Below are 19,739 nucleotides of genomic sequence, written 5' to 3'. Positions count from 1 at the left end.
CTGCTGAACTACTCTCAAGGGGAAGAAGTTTTTTATTATATAGTCAGTTTCACTTGTTGCAATTGCGTCCACTATCTCTTGTCCTTTCTCTGTGTCCCCTTCTCAAAGTCTGGCTCCATCTTCCTGTAACTTCCCTATAGATAATGGCTGACAGCAACTGTATGCCTCCTCGGCTTTCACTTTTCCAGGCTGAACAAATCCAGCTCCTCCAGCCTTTTCCCTGAACATCACGTGCTTCAGCCCTCCACTATGGCGTCCTTTTGCTGTACTTGCTCCAGTTTGTCAACCTCCATCTTGTACTGGGGAGCCCAGCCCTGGACACAATCTTCCAGATGTGGCCTCGCCCCTCTCAAGTGGAGGGGAATAATCATTTCCCTTGACCTGCCAGCCACACTTTTGCTAACACAGCCCAGTTTGCAGGGAGCCTTCATTGCTTTAAGGGCTCACTGCTGACTCATGTTCAAAATGCTTCTTGAGAGTTTTTGTAGCGATCTGTTAAAACCCATTTTGATTTAAGCCTGTTGGGGTCATTGCCACAGAGAAGCTATCACCCCACTGGAACAGGTTCTGCCTGTGCACGTATGGTATGCTTTTGCCTATGGCCATGCAATGGAGATCCCCCTCAGGCACTTCTGATGGGATTGTGACTTTTGTCCTGTGCTGAATGTACTCAGGCACAGTCCCTCTGACTTGTTTCCTGATACATTCGGTGATTCTTTATCCTTCTTCCAAATTATGGGACTCATATTCACGGCGCATTGGCCAGAAAGTTCAGTAACTGACTGTCCTTACTTCAGCAGCAGACTAAACTCAGCCTATAGCTAAGGTTGATCAATCCCACAACAGTCCTGAGTTACCAAGTTCCTGCCCAACAGGGACTCTGACATCCCCAGGTCCAGAGCAACCTATTTCTTTCAGTGAAAAAGCCATGGAACATCGTTACATATGCTTCAAATTCCAAAGTATATCCCAGGTATTTGGTTTCTGCTCTTTGCCCTTAAGAGTGTGGATGCCACTATAAATGCAATGATTCGAGTAGGACAGCACATGAAGGACAACGGAGACTATAACTCTCAGTTACTGCATATTTCTGAAACTTTAAACAACACCAACCAGAGAAGTTACCAAACAGGGAAAGATGCACTCTATTTCCATGCAATGGAAAAAAAGCCAGAAATGACGTGCTGAAAGGCTCTCTGCTGCGTGCTGCCAGGGGATTTAATCAGTCGATTGCCAAAGAGATGTCAGTTCCCTGAGGGAGTGAGGACAATATGCCTCACTGAGAAATGTACTCACATTATGGATTAAAATACCAGCTTCAGGATAAACCTAGTATTGTCCCACAAGCAGATAAAAATTTGGGCAAGAATGAACAACCTCCACCCTTAAAATGGGTGTCACTACCTCATCACACTTTCCAAACACATCTCTTCCTCTCTGCCTACCATTCAGGTACCCCTGACTAATTCAGGTACCAACAGAGGCAACTTACTGAACATGTCAGGCCAGGTCTACTAGCCCTAGAAGCCAGCCAAGCAGGATCCCACACAAAACCCACCTATATCGATACAGCAGCCACCATGAACAGCAGTTTATACATGGACAGCAGACAAAAGGTGTCCAAGGACACAGCATACAGTGGTGCCACAAGCAGGTGGTTTATAGCCATTACTGAAGGTCCAGGGGTGGGTGTCTTGTGTTAGGGTGTCCAGGAAGGAAAGAGATGAAGAAATCAAGTGAGCAGAAAAAGAAGGGAAGAGCTGAGGTGGGTCTGTGAAGGTCAGATGTGACCATAGAGGAGGTAACAAGAATGGGAGACGGAGCAGGCAGCCAGCGTGGAGGTGTGTGTTTGCCAGCCCTCCTGGGTCAAAACTGTGTAGAAGAGCTTGTTACAAAGGTTGCAAGAGAGCAACTGCTGTGGTAGTTTTTGTCTCAGCTGGCTTTCTCTACAGATTTCCTTTTCTGAGCTTGCCATGAGCTGGTACCCTCAGAGGCAGGTGGGTGCCCAACTGTGCTTCTTGCATGGTTCTGCTCCCTGGAGCAAGGCCCTGCTAGCCTCCAGCTACCTCCCCCTCCAGGGCTCATTTACCTCATGCAGTTGCTTTTATATTGCTGCTGGCTTATTTTCTTGCCACACAATTTTAAACCTCTCTCTGCCACCCCTTTCCCAACTGGCAGCCTGGCCTGGTCTGCCCATGCCCTTGGCATACATAGCCTTTGGCTGAACTTTGGAGCTGGTGCAGCGCTGCCATCTCTCCTCATACAGCATCAAGCCCTGAGGTATGCTCTCTGAATGATAAGAAATTGTACAGATTGGAGACTCCATCAAAACTGAGTTATGTGAAGAAATGAAGCAGTCTGGAAGCAGTCCCTGAGCCTGGGGGACTCTGCTGTGTGTATCATGCTACTTTTTTAGGGGGCTGGCTCTTGGCCAAGCTCACCCCTGTGCCCAAGAACGCAGCAAGGAGGGGAGCTTTCATGCCATTTCTCCCAACCCTGCTCCTCCTATCCCCAAAAGGAGTCATTATAACTGAGGATACCTGGATTTTTACCACCACAGTCCTCAGTCTGTCACAGAATCACAGAACAGTTGAGGCCGGAAGGTACCTTTAGGGATCATCTAGTCCAATCCCTCAGCTCAAGCAGGGTCACCTAGAGCAGGCTGCCCAGGACCCTGTCCAGACGGCTTTTAAATATCTCCGAAGATGGAGACTCCACAACCTCTCTGGGCAACCCGTTCCAGTGCTCAGTCACCCTCACAGTAAAAAAGTCTAGCTCAGCTGATAGATGTTATGAAATGCCAGAAGCTCTAAGAACATACATGTGGGACACAGGCACACCTTACCAGGAAGAAATGTGTAATGGAGGCCAGGATGCACTTTACTATTGAGGAAAAGGCACAAGGACAGGCAGGATGGGACAACAGAGAGCCAGCAAAAAAGGTGAATAGATCAGCTGTACTCTCCAGAGAAACACACCTGTTTTTCTTTTATTTTGTCTCCCTCTAGGGAAAGGAGATAAGAGAAATCTAATGTCTGTGACAGATGTTAGTCACACTGCCTCACGTGCTACTGAAGGGTGCTTGACATTGGGGGTGGGGAAGGAACATAAAGCTCTAGGCATGGTAAGAAAAAAAATCAACCACTTTGTCCCAATCCTCAGCTGGCAATTATGACTTTAGCTTGTCTGGCATAGAAGGTTTTGACAAGCTCTCCCAGTTGCCAAGTCTAAGTCAGCCCTCCTCTTTGAACAGACTCTGTCTTATTTCTTTCTAGGCAGCATGTAGAGAGGAAAAAGGAGAGCTGAAAGGCTAGCAAGGACTCTGGGGCAAAGAAGAGGCAAAGGAGACATCAGCAACAGACCAGATTTCCTCTTCCAAGGCATGAGATTGAATTTGTTTGCTGCATTGCAGAACGAGGAGAGAAATGTGACCTTCAGAGGTGATCTGACAAACACAAAAATAATTACATAAAGGAAAAAAAAAAAGATGAGGATTTGCGAATATTCATGAGCAAGTCAAAAACCCAAAATTAACAAGGAAATTAATTACCAAACTGATTAGACTGCCAACTCCTTTTATTTAAATAAATCAACAATTGCCTTCATGTGACTTCTGCTGAAGAATGCAGAGCTATTCCTGACTCCTCCCGGGAAGAAGTTTTGCATTGTCTAGGATGACCCCAGCACCTTTTGGTGACAGACGGGTGCTGCTGCTCAAGCAGCCTGCCTTTCAGCCACCAGGAGATTTCCCTTTGCCCAGTGCTCCAGATGTTGCAGTTTCATGATCACCCGAGCCAATCTAACCGCTGGCTGCTATAGTTGTGCTCTCCCTGGTCCCACCCTCTTACTCATGCTGGCTCTGAAGAGCTATTCCAGAATGCCAAGCTGGCAGAAAACTCATTTGGCAATTAAAAGAAAGGAGTTTTTCCCTAGGTCAAAGCACTGAAATGGCTCAGCTAAGTGCCCAGTGAGCAACAGCACAGGTGAGGAAGGCAACCTAATCTAACCTGGAAGTTGGATCTAATCCTGAAGTTAATCCTGCTATGAGTGGTGGAATGAAGCAAATGACATCTAAAGGTCTCTTTCCACCTAAATTATTACATGAGCCTAAGGCAGGGCAGAACTGCAACAGACAGGTTGGCTTAATAGTCTTGTGGGGTGGCTCTAATTTTAATCTGCATCCTCTCCCCCAGGAACAGCCTTTCCTGTGCCATCGCCAAGGCTCAAGGGACCCACTGCTGCTTCCAGCACAGTGACTTGTGCTGCACAGCAATGTGAATGGTAGCGCCAGCACAAAGGACAGCAGGAAACTCTCAGCCCAAACTTAGGTGGGTTTCATCTGTTAAACTGCATTCTCAGATTGTGGCTGCAATCCCCTCTGTGGTTGTATCAGGATTCAGAATAAGCTGTGAATGGTTACAAACGAGAAAAGCGGTATTTGCATGTGGTTATACTGACCTAATGGCTTGCAACTATGATATGCCACTCCGTGGTCCTGCTCCCCCATTTCCTACAGCACTTTTCTGACGGAGATGGCCCAGTTCACCCCCCTGACATAAAACTAACTTGCTAAAAGTCCCTTCTGGTGGGCCAGTGAGACAAACATGTTTGGTGCTTAGGCAGGGAAGTGGCAGAGCCAGCACAAGAGAAGGGTCTGGAGGATCCACCTCACGTGGCGGCAACAAGCCAGTCACTCGGCTGCTCTGCGCCACCTTGCTGGGTGGCCCCAAGCCATCCGGCCACTTACTCCTGCCCTCCTGCCCCTTCCCTTGCGCTGGACCCTTTGCTAAGCTACCACACACACTCTGCTGGCGGAAAACCCACCCCACCTGAAGGGAGCACTCGTTGCCCATCCGGCAGGCTCAAACACTCCCGAGGCCCAACACAGGGAGCGCACAGCCAGCCCAGCTGCCTCTGCAGGCGGGGATGGCGGCAGGCGGCCGCGCAGGCCTCGGCTGGCAGGCGGCCGTGCCCACGAGGCAGGCAAGGGCAGCCAGGCTGCAATTACCGGCTGGAAGCCTTCATGCCTGCCCAGGAACTGCAAATTGCCTTCAATTGGGGCCTGGCACAGGACAGCGCTACACCTGCGTCCAGCGGCTCCTGCCCGTTTTCATTCCCCTGCCCGGGAAGGCCAGGATCTGCCCCAGGGCCGGGGGACCAAACCAGCAGCCCCGAGCAGCCCGCCCGATCCCATCCCGGGGCCGTGGCTATTCACAAGCGCTCATGAATATTCACGAGCACTCATGGATATTCACGTAAATGGCTCTCCCACACCGCCGCACGTCACGCTGGGGAGTCACCCTAGACCGGAAGCGGCCTCGAGGCCGGCCTTGGGAACCCCGCGCGCCCTCCCCCATCAGCACAGCTACTTCCGCCCTTCCTCCAGCCCGGGCTCCCCGCGCGCCGGCGCCTCATACTTCCGGTAAGTGCGCGCCCACGTCGCCCCCTGGCCCTCACACTTCCGGCCCCGGTGCAGCCGCTCGCGGCGCGCCCGCCCGCTCTGTGGCGCTCCCACTAACGGGAAACCTGCTGCAGTCGGGCGGCCGCTGCCGCTCCGCCTCTTTTTTAAGCGAACCCGCCGATGACGCCGTTCCGCTCCGCTCCGCGCCCTGGAAGAGCTGAGGCGCGCCCCGCCTCTTGATCCGGAAGCGACTCGCCGCTCCTCTTTCCGGTGAGGAGGCCGCTGCTGCCGCTGAAGTCCGGGTCGGGGTCGCCGCCGGGGGGTGGTGCGCGGTAATGTGGCGGGGGCCGGGGGCCGGGAAAGGGGCACTTCCGGGGCTGCAGCGATCCGGAAGCGGAAACGGAGGAGGGTGCTTGGCTGTCTGTTCGTTCGTTCGTTCGTTCGTCCGTCCGTCCGCCCGCCCGCCCCGCTGTCTGGTGCAGAGCGCGGCCGGGGGCTGCGCCGCGGGGGAGGCGCGCTCCGAGCCGGCCCTCCGCCTCGTAGCGGTCTCTGCATCGCGCCCCCGAGGGGCGAGCGGGGCGGCGGGCTCCCGTCCTCAGCCACTGCCGCCGTGTGCGCGCCGGGCCCCGCGGGGGGAGGTGGGTCCGGGTCCCCCCTCCGGTTTCGGCCGGGTCCTTGGGAGAGCGCCCTCCCCCCGCTATGGCCGCTCCCCCGGGGGTTGGACGTGGCCGGCGGGTGCAGGGGCTCTGCCCTGCGCTGCCCGCTGTCATGCAGGCCCTTCAGTGCCCCCGTAACCCTGGCGGTTTGTTTGCAGAGACAGCCCCGGAAGGAGGAGAAATGCAAGAGGAGGGAGAGTGAGAGGGGTAAGGAGCTCCCGGAGCTGTGTGAGTGACTCCCGCCCCTCTGCCCTTGCCCCGGGTACTTAGGCCGACCCAGCACATGCACTGGGTGGGGGGAGCGGGCTGCGGGTCACAGCGTTTGGAACTTAAAGTCACCTGGGCTTCAGGGCGTGGAAGAAGGGACTGACTGCCTGGAAGGAATTCAGACATAGGGTGTGTGGAGTACTTCCCTTGCCAGGCATCTGTTTCCACAGAGGCTCAAGTGGCTGGGGTGGTGGCTATGCATGTGTCAGGAAAAAGCACCGAGGTTGTTCCAACCCTGGCATGCAGGCTTGGGACTTTGCGTTTGAGGTATGCCTCGTGGGTCCGTCCCCCCCCCCCCCCCCCAAAGATGTAGCAGTACTTGGATTTTTTGTTGCTTATGAGCTTAGTGGAGGCACTTTTGCATTTGATCTGATATCTTGTGTGGCCTTCAGCATCAATAGTGTTTTGCAGCAATTAAGCCTAAAAGCTCCTTTTATTGAACAAAGATCAGGCAGATATAAAACAACATTTTAAATCATTCCTGAGTGTCATATTCAGGGCTTTTTGTCAACTAAAAATGTATATACTGAATGGAAAATATAAGCTGGGTATGTGGAGAATAAGGAAAGCATATTAAAAGTCAGTCTTTAAATACCTGCATATCCAACCTTAATTATGCCTTCCAGAAACACAGCCTCTACCTCACCGTATACTTGCATATGCTTTTATCTGTGTGTTTATGATTAAAGTGATGACCTGCAAAGAAGTATAAGTCCAGCACGTTAAGTATGTGATTCTGTGAAGTACTCTGAGAGCTAAAACTTCAGATTCCTTGTCCCTTGTGAGTTCTCTGGTTCACTTGGTTGTTTATTTGGTGTATGTAAATTTCTGGTGTGTACATAGAAGGTATTTCTGGTTTATATCAGGAGGGTACGTTGACATCTATCTGATACTAGACTGGTGAATGGGAAGAAGGTCCCATCTCTGGCCTGTTTATGGAAGCTGGGATGATGAAGGCACTGCAGTGGGAACATGCTGTGGTACAGGGTTGAAGCTCCAGCCCATATGTGATAGTTATAGAGCAATTGGAAGGGTTACGTGCAGAGTTCTGGTAAAGTAAGTGTGAGCTGTGTTAAAGTCGGGGCTGTGAATAAGGGTGCATGTTTACAAAATATCCTATAACTGAAACTGGGAAAGGGGAGGGGTGGCCGTGGGTATTAAGACAGTAGCTTGGTGGAGGAATCTTATCTTTGCTTTCTCCCTTTGGAAGATTGGCATAATAGTGAGATTGCATGAAAGCTTCAATTCTTACACCATTTCTCTTTTCCCTCCCCATTCTTTTAACTTCATTACACTTCAATCTTTCAAACTGGTTATTGAGGCCTGATATCTGCTCAAGAATGAAGGTTTTTGGATGGGGAAATGGATTCTAAGAGAGTTTAATGAGAACGGTGTAGTCCTTTTCCAAGAATCAATACAAGGCTTTCTTAATATATGTGTTTTTGTAAACTAAGCAAACAAAAGTTAGGTGCTTGGTGAAGTTCTGGTAGGAAACTAGATGAAGACAGGAAGCAAATGGTGTCCTAGTCTAGGCTGGTTTGGATTTTAGAATCTGAAAATGGATTTGCCTTTCATATCTTGTACTCTTTAAATGAGAGGGTTGTTGTGAGATTTTTATTTAAACTGGCATCTTTCTGTTTAATTCCTAAAGTTTGTCATTCAATCCAAGGGAGTCAGGGACAATTACAGTCTTTTTGGAATATGCATATGATTATTATATGAGACATGGTTTTTACAGAATCAGTTTCACTTTTTTTATTTTTTTAATGTGGAAGCTGAGCAGATAGGGATTTACTTATTAAAAAACAAACAACAATAAGAACAACAACAACAAAAATACCTTGATATTCCAAGCAAAAAACTCTTGGTTTAGGAGGTGCTCAACTGTCAAGGAATGTTTTATCTCTTCATTTATGTCCATCCTGTGGAAGAACAAGCCCTGCAGTTAAAGGTGTTACATATACATTGCCTACAGCAAGGTCCTGTATAGAATTAATTTGGCTCAGTAAAGAAAGCAAAGGAAGGAAGGTAAGATTCTTGCCCCATCCGATTCTGATTGAATCACAGCAGTGTAAATCCAGAGTAATTCGGTCAGTCAGCTGGCAGTCTGACCATATGCCACTGGTGTAAGGGAAATAATTCATCCTTAAGCATGTTTATTGGTTGGTTTGAGTGAGGCAGGAATACTTAGCTTTGCTGTTCTGTGAGCAATTCATAAAAATAAAATTAGCAGGTAATTTGGTTCATTTAAATACTGCTCCTCTGCATAGAGGAAAATTGTCTTTCCATTTTGGCACACATGCAACAGGTTTCACATGCATTTATTCTGTTCTAATATACTTCTGGAAAGTAAGTATTTCATGCTACTCAGGGCATGCTCCACAGTTTATCTGATGACTGAGGCCCTTCAGAAACAATATTTTTTTGTTAATTAGACTACTACCATATGATAACAGAAGAAGTGGGACAATTTACAGATATCTGCATGAGAAACCTACAGTGTCTGATTTCTTTAAGTAGCTTACTCTGCCAGTCATAATGTTCTCTGACTATTTTATCTGCCGGTCTTGCCATATTTGTTCAGGGATAGGCACATCTTCTGCTCTAGAAAATATTCTTTTGTGAATTTCTTTAGTTTATGACTGGCATTTGCATAAGTGTTGCAAACTCTGCTAGCTAGTGATACTGTGCAAAGGAATGGAAGGATTGGCATGGAAAAGAGTGGAACATCAGGTTTCTTCTTCAGTTGGATGTTCTTGAAGAGATTAAGCTTCTGTCTTCAGAGGGCTGTTTTTTGGTGTCTAACCAGTCCTCTGACTGCACAGAGAGTTGAGCTGAAGCAGTGGGCACCTGACTGGGGACAAAATCCTACAGAATCTCATGTCAAAGAGAGGGATGAAATAGGCAATACGAAGCCATGGCTTGATCTCACTTGGAAATAGGGTATCTTGGGTGCAGGGTAGTCAGGTTGCTTTCCCACAATATAGTTTTGTTGGATGAGAGTGGAGAGGATCTTGTCTGTCAGGAATCTTGAATGATATTTCCCCCCCCCCCATCAGGGGGGCTGAAGTGGTTAGAGCAGTGGGCAACAGGAAGTTAGGAGTCTTATTTTTTACTTTTTGATCTGCTGTGGCTGTCTGTTATCTTGGGCAAGTCTGTTTCCCTCTTTCTGCCTGTCTTTCTTCCTGTGTAACATAATGCTAATGTCCCCTTGCTGTGTCTGGGTCCTTAGCTTTGAGCTGGGGTGGAGGGGCAGGCAAGGTCCAGAATTCTCACCACTTGTGGGATCAGACTGTCTGTGACAGTGAAAAATTGTTTTCAGCTGTATTTGGCTGGCTGCAGATGCACAGACTTTGTCATTAATGTACCTGCACTTGGGCTGATGGTAATCGAAATTTTGGAGGTGTTTTGGGGCAGATGTAATCAGTCTTTTTTTTGCATGGAGGACTATGGGCAAGAGGCATTTGAGAGGGACCTGAGCCTGTGGGAATGGCAGACATTACCCTTTTCCCTTGAAAATAACAGGATTTGGGCAGATAGCTCGAAAGTGGGGAGAAGTTGCTCAAGTAAGAAAGGGGAGATTAAGGAACTGTCACAGCATTAGACTGAGCCAGTTCCCTGTTGGAGTCTCTTTGGGTTTAATGTTCCTTTCGTGTGTGTCTGTCTGTCTTCGTTCTCCTCCATTCCTCTTCCCTTCCCCCTTCCTCTTTCCCCCTGCGCCCAGCTAGGATGGAAGAATCTCATTTCAACTCCTCCCCGTACTTCTGGCCAGCGGTGCCCACTGTCTCTGGACAGGTAAGATCTTTGTCTTCCAACCTATTATGCTGGTCTTGCTTCCTGTTAGAAGTTCATGTGTGATAAGTGTTCCTGTCGCATTTTTGCTCAGCCAACTGCTGGGAGGAAGCTGCACCGCAGTATTCTAAAAGCCGTTCTTCCCACCTGTTTAGATTGAGAACACCATGTTTATTAACAAGATGAAGGAGCAGCTATTGCCCACAGAGAAGGGCTGCAGCCTGGCTCCCCCCCACTACCCTGCCTTGCTGACAGTACCCACCTCTGTGGCTCTACCCACTGGTATCTCCATGGACTCGGACACCAAGCCAGAGCAGTTGACACCACACAGCCAAGCCCCTGTGACTCAGAACATCACTGTGGTACCAGTGCAGTCTGCTGGGCTCATGACAGCAGGTAGGGGACTCCAAAGACTTCTGGGACAATATGAAGGAGACTCCAGGATGGGAAGAGGATGAGGGGATGGGGAGTCCTGGAGAATCTTTTGGGGGCATTAGATTAATCCTAGCCTTATTGATGGTGTGGACTGTCTTGGCCCTAGGCATGGATTCACTGTGAATCTTTAGACATTCTTGACACATGAATGTTGACTTCCAGCAGTGGAGCCTGGGGATATTTTGAGGGAGGGCAAGCTACTCTGTTCATTTGGGTTGTGGTCAAAAGTAGATGTATAAAGCTTACTTCTTTGAGTTGAGGAGGTTGGAAATAATTAGAGATATAATGCCTGACTTCTTCCATCTTTCTCTGTTTGCAGGTCCTGGTCTGGTGATAACCTCCCCATCAGGTTCCTTGGTGACCACAGCCTCCTCTGCCCAAACCTTTCCCATCTCAGCCCCCATGATTGTCTCTGCACTACCCCCTGGCTCCCAGGCAGCCCTCCAGGTGGTGCCTGATCTGTCCAAGAAAGGGACAACCACCCTCTCTGAAGGTGGTGGGGGTGGCGGGGGTGGGGGAGTTGCCTCCAAACCACCCCGGGGCCGGAAGAAGAAACGATTGCAGGAGTCAGGGCTGCCAGAGATGAGCGACCCCTTTGTGCTGTCAAACGAGGATGATGAGGACCAGCACAAGGATGGCAAGACGTACAGGTGGGGAGCAGGGTTCAACCATGGCTGTAACATTGCATGGGGATGGGGGTATATTCCACTCTTCAGAGGGTTACATGGGGAAGAAGAGATCTGTGCCTCGTCCCTGTAGAGTCCCTGAGTATAGAAACTTTCAGCTGCACAAAGAGTTTAGTTTTCTGTCTAATCGGGAATGTTTGCAAGCCTGTGGGTTGTCCCAAAATGAGGGATCTCCTTTTTAGTGGACAACCTCAATTTCCTAAATATACAGATATTAATCTTACTAGGTCAGTTAATGACCAGGATCTTACAGGGACTGAGCCATATCCTTGATGTCACAGCCAGGTACTGTGGCTGGTGTACTGCAGAATGCAGTACTGTCTGGTGTAACTGGAGCGCTTCAGGTGTAGTTGGTAGCCCTAGTGTGCCTGGCTGCTCCTGAGTTAGGGCTCCAGACTATGCAATACAAAGACTACAGACTGGAGGCACAGAGCAGGGAGTGAACTGGTGATGTGTCTGCTCCCACCTGTCTGCTCCCACATGCATTGCCCCTTGTGCTCTCCTATTTCAGCATTCCCAACAAAACAGAAAAAAGTGCATTTCTGAATTAGGTGTAAGGGTGTTTCTGAGCCTTCAGGTTATCAGATAAGAGGGGGAAGAGTTCTGAGCCCTGAGGTTGGCTTTCTGACCTTGGAGGGATGTGGCCTGAGTTCATAAGTGAGCGGTAGCAAAGAGAAAGGTTAATTAAGGAGTAGTACTGGAGGATAATGAGCATGGGTGTTTTTGAGAAGGTGGGAACTGGACAGAGCAGAGGAGTGCTAGGAAGGAAATGTAATGGATTGTGTTGGTTGGGAAGTGGGAGCATGTATGAGTGATTTAGTGATGGGTGTTTCTGAGGGATAATTAAGATCAAGAAGAGACAAAGGAGTGGCATAGCGATAAACAGTTTCTTCTGTTCTGCCCTTTGCACATGGGCAGATTGAAAGAGGAGATTGTCCCCAGGTCTGCTCACTTTCCTACTGTGTGCCCATTATCCCTTCTGAAAGTTTCCTTTTTGTCAGCCTAGACTTTGTTTTTCCCCAGATTTATTTATGTTTCTGAGATTAAGTCCTAACAATGTGGAGGTACTTATAAAGAATCAGTGCATCCATTGCAGGGACTGTATTATTTTTAACTATAGCATTTCAAAAATGTTTATCTTTTTAAATCAATACAGTTAAATGGGTACAAAGCCAGACCTTGGATCAGCCTTCTTATTTCCTTACCAGTGTCCCAGTTTTTCCACTTTGAAAATATAGCCAACGTATGGTGAAGAGGGGTGGGAGTGTTAGGTAGCTTGCTATGTGTAATCCCACCGTTTATTTTGGGCTCTAGCCACAATTCCACGCTACTCAAGCTGCTTACAGTCTGGGTTGCTAATTAGGTTGTTAAATATGTATTTACAGGGTACACAATTGGCAGTGAACACTGGAATTAAAGCTTAACCAAGGCTTTAATTATAGCTCCTTGTTTACTTGCAAATTTGGAAAAAAATACCCATGACCAGGTGGAGTGACTCAGCAGAAACTTCATGAACACCAATAGTCTATGTAACAGCTCATGAAAAAGACTTTGCAAAAAAAGACAAACGAGTTTATATGTAGGAACATGTAATCAGGAAGATTTCCTGTGTTTGCATTTAGTCTGAGTGTGGTACCTCTGCCGCTTTCTCGAGGCCCTGTCCCAAGCAGACTTTCTTCTGAGCAGTGTTAAGGTGGAAGATAGCTAAACTGAGATTTATTGAAGATCACCAAGTAGTACTTCTGCCTTCCTTGGCAGATGCCTTCCTTTTTGGCTGATGCTTTCCATATGCAAGTTCAGAACTAAAAATAATTGTTGAAGACGAAAGGAAAATGCTGTCTCCTCTTGGAGCTGTGGGAGAGATGACCTTTGTAAAATACAGTAAAATTATTTCCCCATAATATGCATGTGAATAGACTCGCAAGTTAAAACTTTGAGGACTCCTGGACTCTTTCTGTTTTCTAAAAGGAAATGATGATTTGGGTAATTCCCATTACTAAGATATGCAGGCCTATCTTAGCTAAACTAGGACTGTGGAATGAGATTCTTTTGTTCCCTTCTTCGATTGGGGAAGGAGTTGCTTGTGGTATATATGTGTATGCATTTGCATAATTTCACTGATTCTGGTGGTGATACACTGAGGACAATCTAGTCAGATGCCTGGAAAGAGTTGGACTATGTTGATCATCCTGATTGTGGGGGGTTTTGTGTGTTGCTTTTTTTTTTAATAGTTAATTTCTAATGTCTTTTGTCAAATTGAATTATTGTTTGGTTTTATGTTTCTGTTTTGGCTCTGTGAGCTTTGTCGCAAGTGCCTGAGCAAGTATTTCCTTAATATCTGACTCCTGGTGTGCTGGTTGAAATAGAGCAAGGCCTTGAATGGGCAGCACTGCTGGCAGAGAGCTCTGGAGGGACTGGAGCACAAAGAGGATGTGCATATTGCAGATCAGCCCACTGCATGTAGAGGTTCCAGCTCCAGAACATTGTAGCTCTCTTGATGTCATATCAGCTCTAGAAGTGAACTTGTAGCTTCCTCTGTAAGTGATATAAGAATCTTTGTGACTAGATTTTTCTTTGTAAGAAAACGTGTGAGGCTTTTGCTAATGATGATGTTGCTTGCAAATCTTGGCCATCTAGCTTTAGGATTAGTCTGCCAGAGCCCTTATACTTTGCTTTGTGCTATTAGATGAATGCTTACACCTACAGGGGACAGCATCTAAACCAGTTCTGTGAAGCATTTTCCTCGTAAGGAAAATAATTTTTCCTCATTTTACTCATAAGTAGTGTCATTTTAGTCTTGTCTGAACTCAATGTCAGGTGTTTATTACTCTCCCCTGACATCTTTGTAGACTTACCTCATTTTCCACAGAAAGAGTGAAACATCAGAGGTCTTTCTAGTAAGATGCTGGCAGTGTGAAGTACATGGCTTCTCATCAGAGCTTTAAATGGTGCTGGTGAAGAGAGAAATAGTGTAGATCCTGGAGACAGTAGTATTGTTGCATACTATGGCTTGGTGCCTGTATCTGTGCACTTCCTGAAGTTTGTGGTGTTATTTGATCAGCTGACAGGGCTGATAAGGTGGTTTTGGTTCAGAATGCCAGATCAGTTCTCTGACAAACAGTTCTCCAAATAGGTTGATCTTTTACAAGAGGTTGAGAGCTCTTTGCAGGTATTGCTTGGTTCCAGCATTAGGCTCGTAAAGGCTATGACGAATATAAAGTCATTGTCTGGAACGGTTTTGCAAGTTGTTCTTTTGAACCTAGGAGACAAACAGAAAAATGGTTGGATTGAGAAGGGCCTTGCCATCATACTGTAACTAATGTTCCTTATGTCCGATTCAGAGTTTCCTTACTTTCACTAGGTTGTGGAAATAAAAGAGGATTTTCGTTTGGGAGACATGAGCAGCTAAGGGATGTAGGAAGCTTCTGAGGTGAATCTAGGGAGGAAAAAGGCACATAAGCCAGTTGGCTTGGCAATAAGTGGAGTTGAGCTTCAGTAAAGGAAGAAGCTGAGTGGAGGCCCCCTTTAATCAGGAAATTAGGGAGGCAAGAGGAACCAGTGGTAGAACAGGTAGGCATGTTCTCAGACATTTATCATTCTAAGCCTTTTTTCTGCATTGTGTGGGATTTAGCATTGCTGTTTGTTGAACCTCCCATGGTTTAGAATATATTTGAAGTCTGGTGAGTCTGGCTCTTGTAAGCCACATATATCTGTGAAAATATGGCCAAATTTGGCTAAGTTGTTAGCTCTGGAAAGACGTTAAGCATGCTCAGAGATGCTTTATAGTTCAATAGTTGAAATATGTGAAGATTATATCCTCTTTGATGTTACTTGAGGCTTGCATCACTCCAGGCGCTGACCAGATTGTCCATCTCCCCAGAACAACTAAATACGCTATACCCTCTGTTAGTTTCTATGCAAGACTGGACTGTGTGTGCTCTCTCTGCAGTGATAAGCATCTTCCAGACTAGGGCTGAAGGGCCAAGCATGCCTTTCCTTCAGTCACAGCTACTGCTCATTCTACTTCAGAAGGGATTCTCTGTGCCCAGTGTTGGCTATTACCTCCTAGTGGCCACAGAGGCAGGGTGATGAAGACACTGCTTGATTAAAATGTAGTGGGGACAAGCATGAGATAGGGCAGGGACTGGAGCTGATGGTGTCTAGGAAATCTGGAAACTTGGGTAGAGAGGAGATGGGAGTGGGAAAGGAGGAAAGAATAAAGACTAGGAATGTTTGTGTAAGAAGCCTAGGAACTAGGGAATGCAGCAGAGGATGCAATGGGGAGTCCATTTGCAAGGGGAAGGATGGCACAGAAATAAGCTATGAAGGGCCAAGCCTGAGAGGAGGAGGAATGAGACAAATCTGCTAAGGGGCTGGAAAATGAGGAGTTGTGTATAGCTAGCAGAACAGGTGCAAACAAGATCATGGGAGGTGGACAGACAAAAACGGGGGTAGAGGAAAGAAGTGCTGAGGAACTGGGAGAAGGAAATGGGGAAGAGCCACTGAAGTAGAGGACAGGGAAGATGGGGCATGTGGGTAAAGAGGTTGGGACTGGGCCAAGAAGCTGGTGCTTGAGACAGGAGATTGCAGCAGATTAGAAGTATCAGGCAGAAAGTTTGACCACATTCCCTCCAAAGCCTAGAAGAATTAAAGCCATTATTCTTAAGTTTTGCCATATCTGCAATCAGCACAAGTATGTGACATCCTCTGGCAAAGAGTCTCATCCCCCTCTAATGCTATGCTAAAAAAGATGACAAATTACCATTGCTGTCATTTATTCTCTTAGCTGCAATGACAGAGATTTGTGCAGTGGATCTTAAGATTGCTGATGACCAATATGGGTGTCAGTATGATGCCACATGTTGGAATTTCTGTTTGCTTTTTTTAACAAGTAGTTCCGTGAGCAGCGGAACTAATGAAGCCTGGTTTCCAGCGGCTCTCTCCTGTGTGGATTCTCTGATGTCTAATCAAGGGTGAGCTTATTAGCCTTTCCCTCAGCAGGGGGCTCTAATAGGGTCTCTCTTCTTTCCCCAGCTGCATATTTTATGAGACTTGTAGTGACTTTATCTTTAAGATCTTTACCCCTTAATCAGATTCATTTGAAATTGGCTAATTATTTCAAAACTTTAAGGAGGACAGGTGCACATGCACATCCATGTGTACACATAGAGTTTGTACACATAAGCTTTGCTTTGTATATAAGTGCTGTGCTTGAAGTTAGAAAATGTCAGAATTAAGACTGACCATGTGCTTCAGGACATAGTAAGGTGAAAACTTGTGTTATGGCAAGTTCTCTCTCTTCTGCTGAAATATGGTAACTCTGCGTGTGTGTGTGTGCGCACACGCATGCTCCTAGTTCATAGAGCAAAGTAAAAGGATTTAACAGTAAACACTCTACAGTCATGAGTTTTAATATTAGCACATTTTACTTTGCATGTTAATGGAATGAGTCTGTGCAGGGGGCTAGTTGCTGCGTTTCAACTGAGGAGAGAGAACTTTGAAACTATTCTATCACAGAACTACTTACTTGACTACACCTTTAATTTGGCCCTATTGAGTCAATGCATTTTGATACCATCCTTTATTATGTGATTACAGGTATTGTGTATACAATGACCAGACACTCTTGCCTGTCAGATTCCTGCATGTTTACTTGAAGAATCTGCAAGGAGTGTTTAAAAAAAAAATGCATGGGGGTTGCATAAATGAGAAGGATAATTTGGCAAAGGCAGTTTACTGCTTGGAGGCTCCCTTTGTCTCTGCCATAGATTTGCTATGGTATCCTGCAGCCACATGTGGTTCAGACCTGTGGGTAAGCTTACTGTGGAACATGTGCAAATATGAGTTAGCTCTAGCCTTCAGTAGATTTGCATTTGTTGCAGGCTAGAAGTGACCACAGATAATTATTGTGAAATAATTAATGTTTGGTGGCTCAAGTGTTCCCAAACCTTAATCTCTTCTCAAGTATCGCTGAATATTCCTCTCTTATGTGTCAGATCCACTTTTGCTTTGCAGAATCATTGACTCTCACAGCTGCAGAACAGAAGTATATAGGAGCTGCATTTTGAATGTACATAGTATAAATTTTCCTTTGGGGGGGAAGGGGGAAGTGGTCCTAGATATGAGGTTGGCCAATCAGAATTAGTGGATATGTCTTAATTAGTTACTGTTTCACTCCTCTGTCTAATTTTTATTTTTGCTAAGGGGAAGGCAGTGATGAAACAGGGATATTGTGGGGATAAATGAGTGCTTATGGAGCACTGATACTTCAGTGACCTGTACCACAGATGAGTGATTCTACTTCATGAGGTTGGAATTGCATGTGGTCAATAAGGCTTGAGGCCATACACAGAATGATGATGAAACGAAGAACTGAACACTTGTTTGTTAGGTATCTGTCTGTGTAACAAAGTAAGGATGCAGTTCAGTTGAAACAGTAAATGAGGGTGTATCAGAATGTGCCTGCATTGTGGAGCCAAATTATGGTGACATAGATGACCTTAATTCTGGCATTTCCAAATTTGTTAGTGCTTTCTCATGGGGTTTTGTATCCTTTTAATCTTAGCTTTTGCATCTTATCACTGTACTGGGAAACACCTTACTGTATTTTGTTATTTTGCTGATCTTTAATCCTAATGGTGACCGATTTCAGAAATTAGTAGACAAGGTCCTATGTCTGACATTATTCACTGATCTCGAGGTCAACATAAAATCATGGCTGACAATTTACAGATGGAACCATTACTGATGGATAGCTAAAAATGATAGGGGAGCTGTATGTGGTTGTTAAACTGGGATTATTTAAGCAAGATGTGTTTTAATATAGCCAAAGGGAAAGCTTAGTTTACTGGATAATACTGTATGACTTCTCCAGTAGAGTCAGCGATTGAGGCTTAGATGCTTGAACATACTGTAAAGCAAAAAAAATCATTTGGGCCTGGATAGAAATGCCCTATTGGCTACCATTGAACATCTCAGATCTAAAAAATAAGGAATATAGGCAGGGAAACGGTATCCTAGAAAGCAATGACTATGAAAAAGTTTTTTAGGAATTAAATGATATCATGTAAGCTCCCAGTGCGAGGCTGTGGCAGAGGAGGTCAATGCAATTGTTGGGTACATAAGTGTTGGAGTGATTAAAATAAGAGGTGCAACTGGTGAAGCATGCTGAAATACCACATAAAATTCTGGGCTTGATATTTTTAAAAGATGGTTTGGAAAAACAGACAAAATCTGGAATGTCCTCAGAAATCTAAGAACTGGATAAGTGATATATGGTGAGAGCATTTAAAAAACTTGCTGCCCTGCCAGGAAAATGGTACATGCTATTGTCTGTGGCCTTATGAAGCTACCAAGTGACTGAAGGACTGGATATAATTCGACTAAGGTCTCTGAGTGTAGCTGATACAGTTTTGATAGTATGCATGTCAATAGTGTAAACTTGTAAATGCAAGCATAATGTTAACTTTTGAATTTGCATTGATGATGCTGGATGTGGAAGTGAGGAAGCAAGAGGTACAGTAATCAAATGCCTTCATTTGGCAATTTTATTTTCTCTGGCTTTATTTAGGTCTTATTTGAGTTTTCTAGCTTTATATATTAAATGGTTACACTATCTCCTTTCCCCTGCCTCTTACAAATATTGTCAAGGAAGTGTTTAACTTCAGCTTTAAAAGATTGGGGGGAGGGGTTAAATTGGCATTCATGATGAACTGTGCCATGTTTGCATTAGCTGCTTCATTAATTGTGCGTTACAAAAGGAGTAAATTCTCCTTGCTAATTGAATTGCTGACCTTTGACAGCCTAAACTCTTATTACCTAGTTTAACTTCAGACCTTCCTATCTGATTTATTATAGTATAGTATAACGCGTTTGTAGTCCAACAGAAGGAGCAAGGGCTTAGTTAGCATCTAAGACCAAACTGAACAGATATTAGGAATTTGAATTCTCAAAGCAATGTGAAAGCTTACAGAGTCTTCACAACTATGATACCAATTAATTAAGCACTGGATTGAAATATACTATTCATCAGTTAGGCAAATTTTACTATGAAAATCTCTTTCATCAGGTATTTTATCTCATAACAGCATCCAGTGGATGAAGCAGCACATTCCATGAACAGTGGAACAAATCCGCACTACATGCCACAGAATTGTAGTCTGGTTGCTATAACCATAATTTCACTAATGACTCATCATGATGACTTTCATATGGGAGCAGAATTAGAATTGTACATCTAGCTTTTACTGGCATTTCATGATTTTGAGGGTGTTTCTGTGCAACATGAACATTATCTCAATGTCTAACTTCTGTAGGTTCTCTATAAAAAGAAAGAATGATAAATATTGGAAGACATTACTTTTGATCTTTGGCGTATTGCTGGGTACTAAGTTAACTATTTATATGGAGAAATACACCTTTGCCTTATTAAGAATATGTTCTCCTGGCTGTCTAAATTTCTAGTGCCATAACAAGGGCACTGAATGGTATGGCAAGCAGTCA

General features: G+C 45.7%; 1 protein-coding gene and 1 long non-coding RNA gene across 37 annotated transcripts in view; one reads left to right on the top strand and one right to left on the bottom strand.

Moving 5' to 3' along the window:
* Nucleotides 1-5,505, bottom strand: part of LOC112977661 — a 33,386-nt gene extending 27,881 nt beyond the window's left edge. For 8 of the 10 annotated variants that reach the window (XR_003257595.1, XR_003257592.1, XR_003257597.1 and 5 more), the window contains exon 1: nt 5,418-5,505. This is a non-coding gene — a long non-coding RNA (uncharacterized LOC112977661). Of the gene's footprint in view, nt 1-3,362; nt 3,446-3,550; nt 4,407-5,417 lie in introns of all 10 variants that reach the window. The other 2 variants (XR_003257599.1, XR_003257600.1) reach the window with 2 other exon arrangements.
* Nucleotides 5,318-19,739, top strand: part of ZNF384 (zinc finger protein 384) — a 29,000-nt gene continuing 14,578 nt past the window's right edge. Inside the window, exons 1-9 of one of the 27 annotated variants that reach the window (XM_026090215.1) lie at nt 5,318-5,422; nt 5,536-5,671; nt 6,216-6,264; nt 7,014-7,105; nt 7,191-7,380; nt 10,053-10,119; nt 10,272-10,512; nt 10,871-11,201; nt 16,130-16,210. In XM_026090215.1, the coding sequence (XP_025946000.1) occupies nt 7,229-7,380; nt 10,053-10,119; nt 10,272-10,512; nt 10,871-11,201; nt 16,130-16,210 (872 nt within the window). In that variant the 5' untranslated portion in view covers nt 5,318-5,422; nt 5,536-5,671; nt 6,216-6,264; nt 7,014-7,105; nt 7,191-7,228. The other 26 variants (XM_026090213.1, XM_026090217.1, XM_026090224.1 and 23 more) reach the window with 26 other exon arrangements.

This window comes from Apteryx rowi, unplaced genomic scaffold, assembly GCF_003343035.1.
Source record: "Apteryx rowi isolate R43461 unplaced genomic scaffold, aptRow1 scaffold_853, whole genome shotgun sequence".
Lineage (NCBI taxonomy): Eukaryota > Metazoa > Chordata > Aves > Apterygiformes > Apterygidae > Apteryx > Apteryx rowi.
The sequence above is the reverse complement of the archived record's forward strand: the minus strand, read 5'-3'. Positions and strand labels throughout refer to the sequence as shown.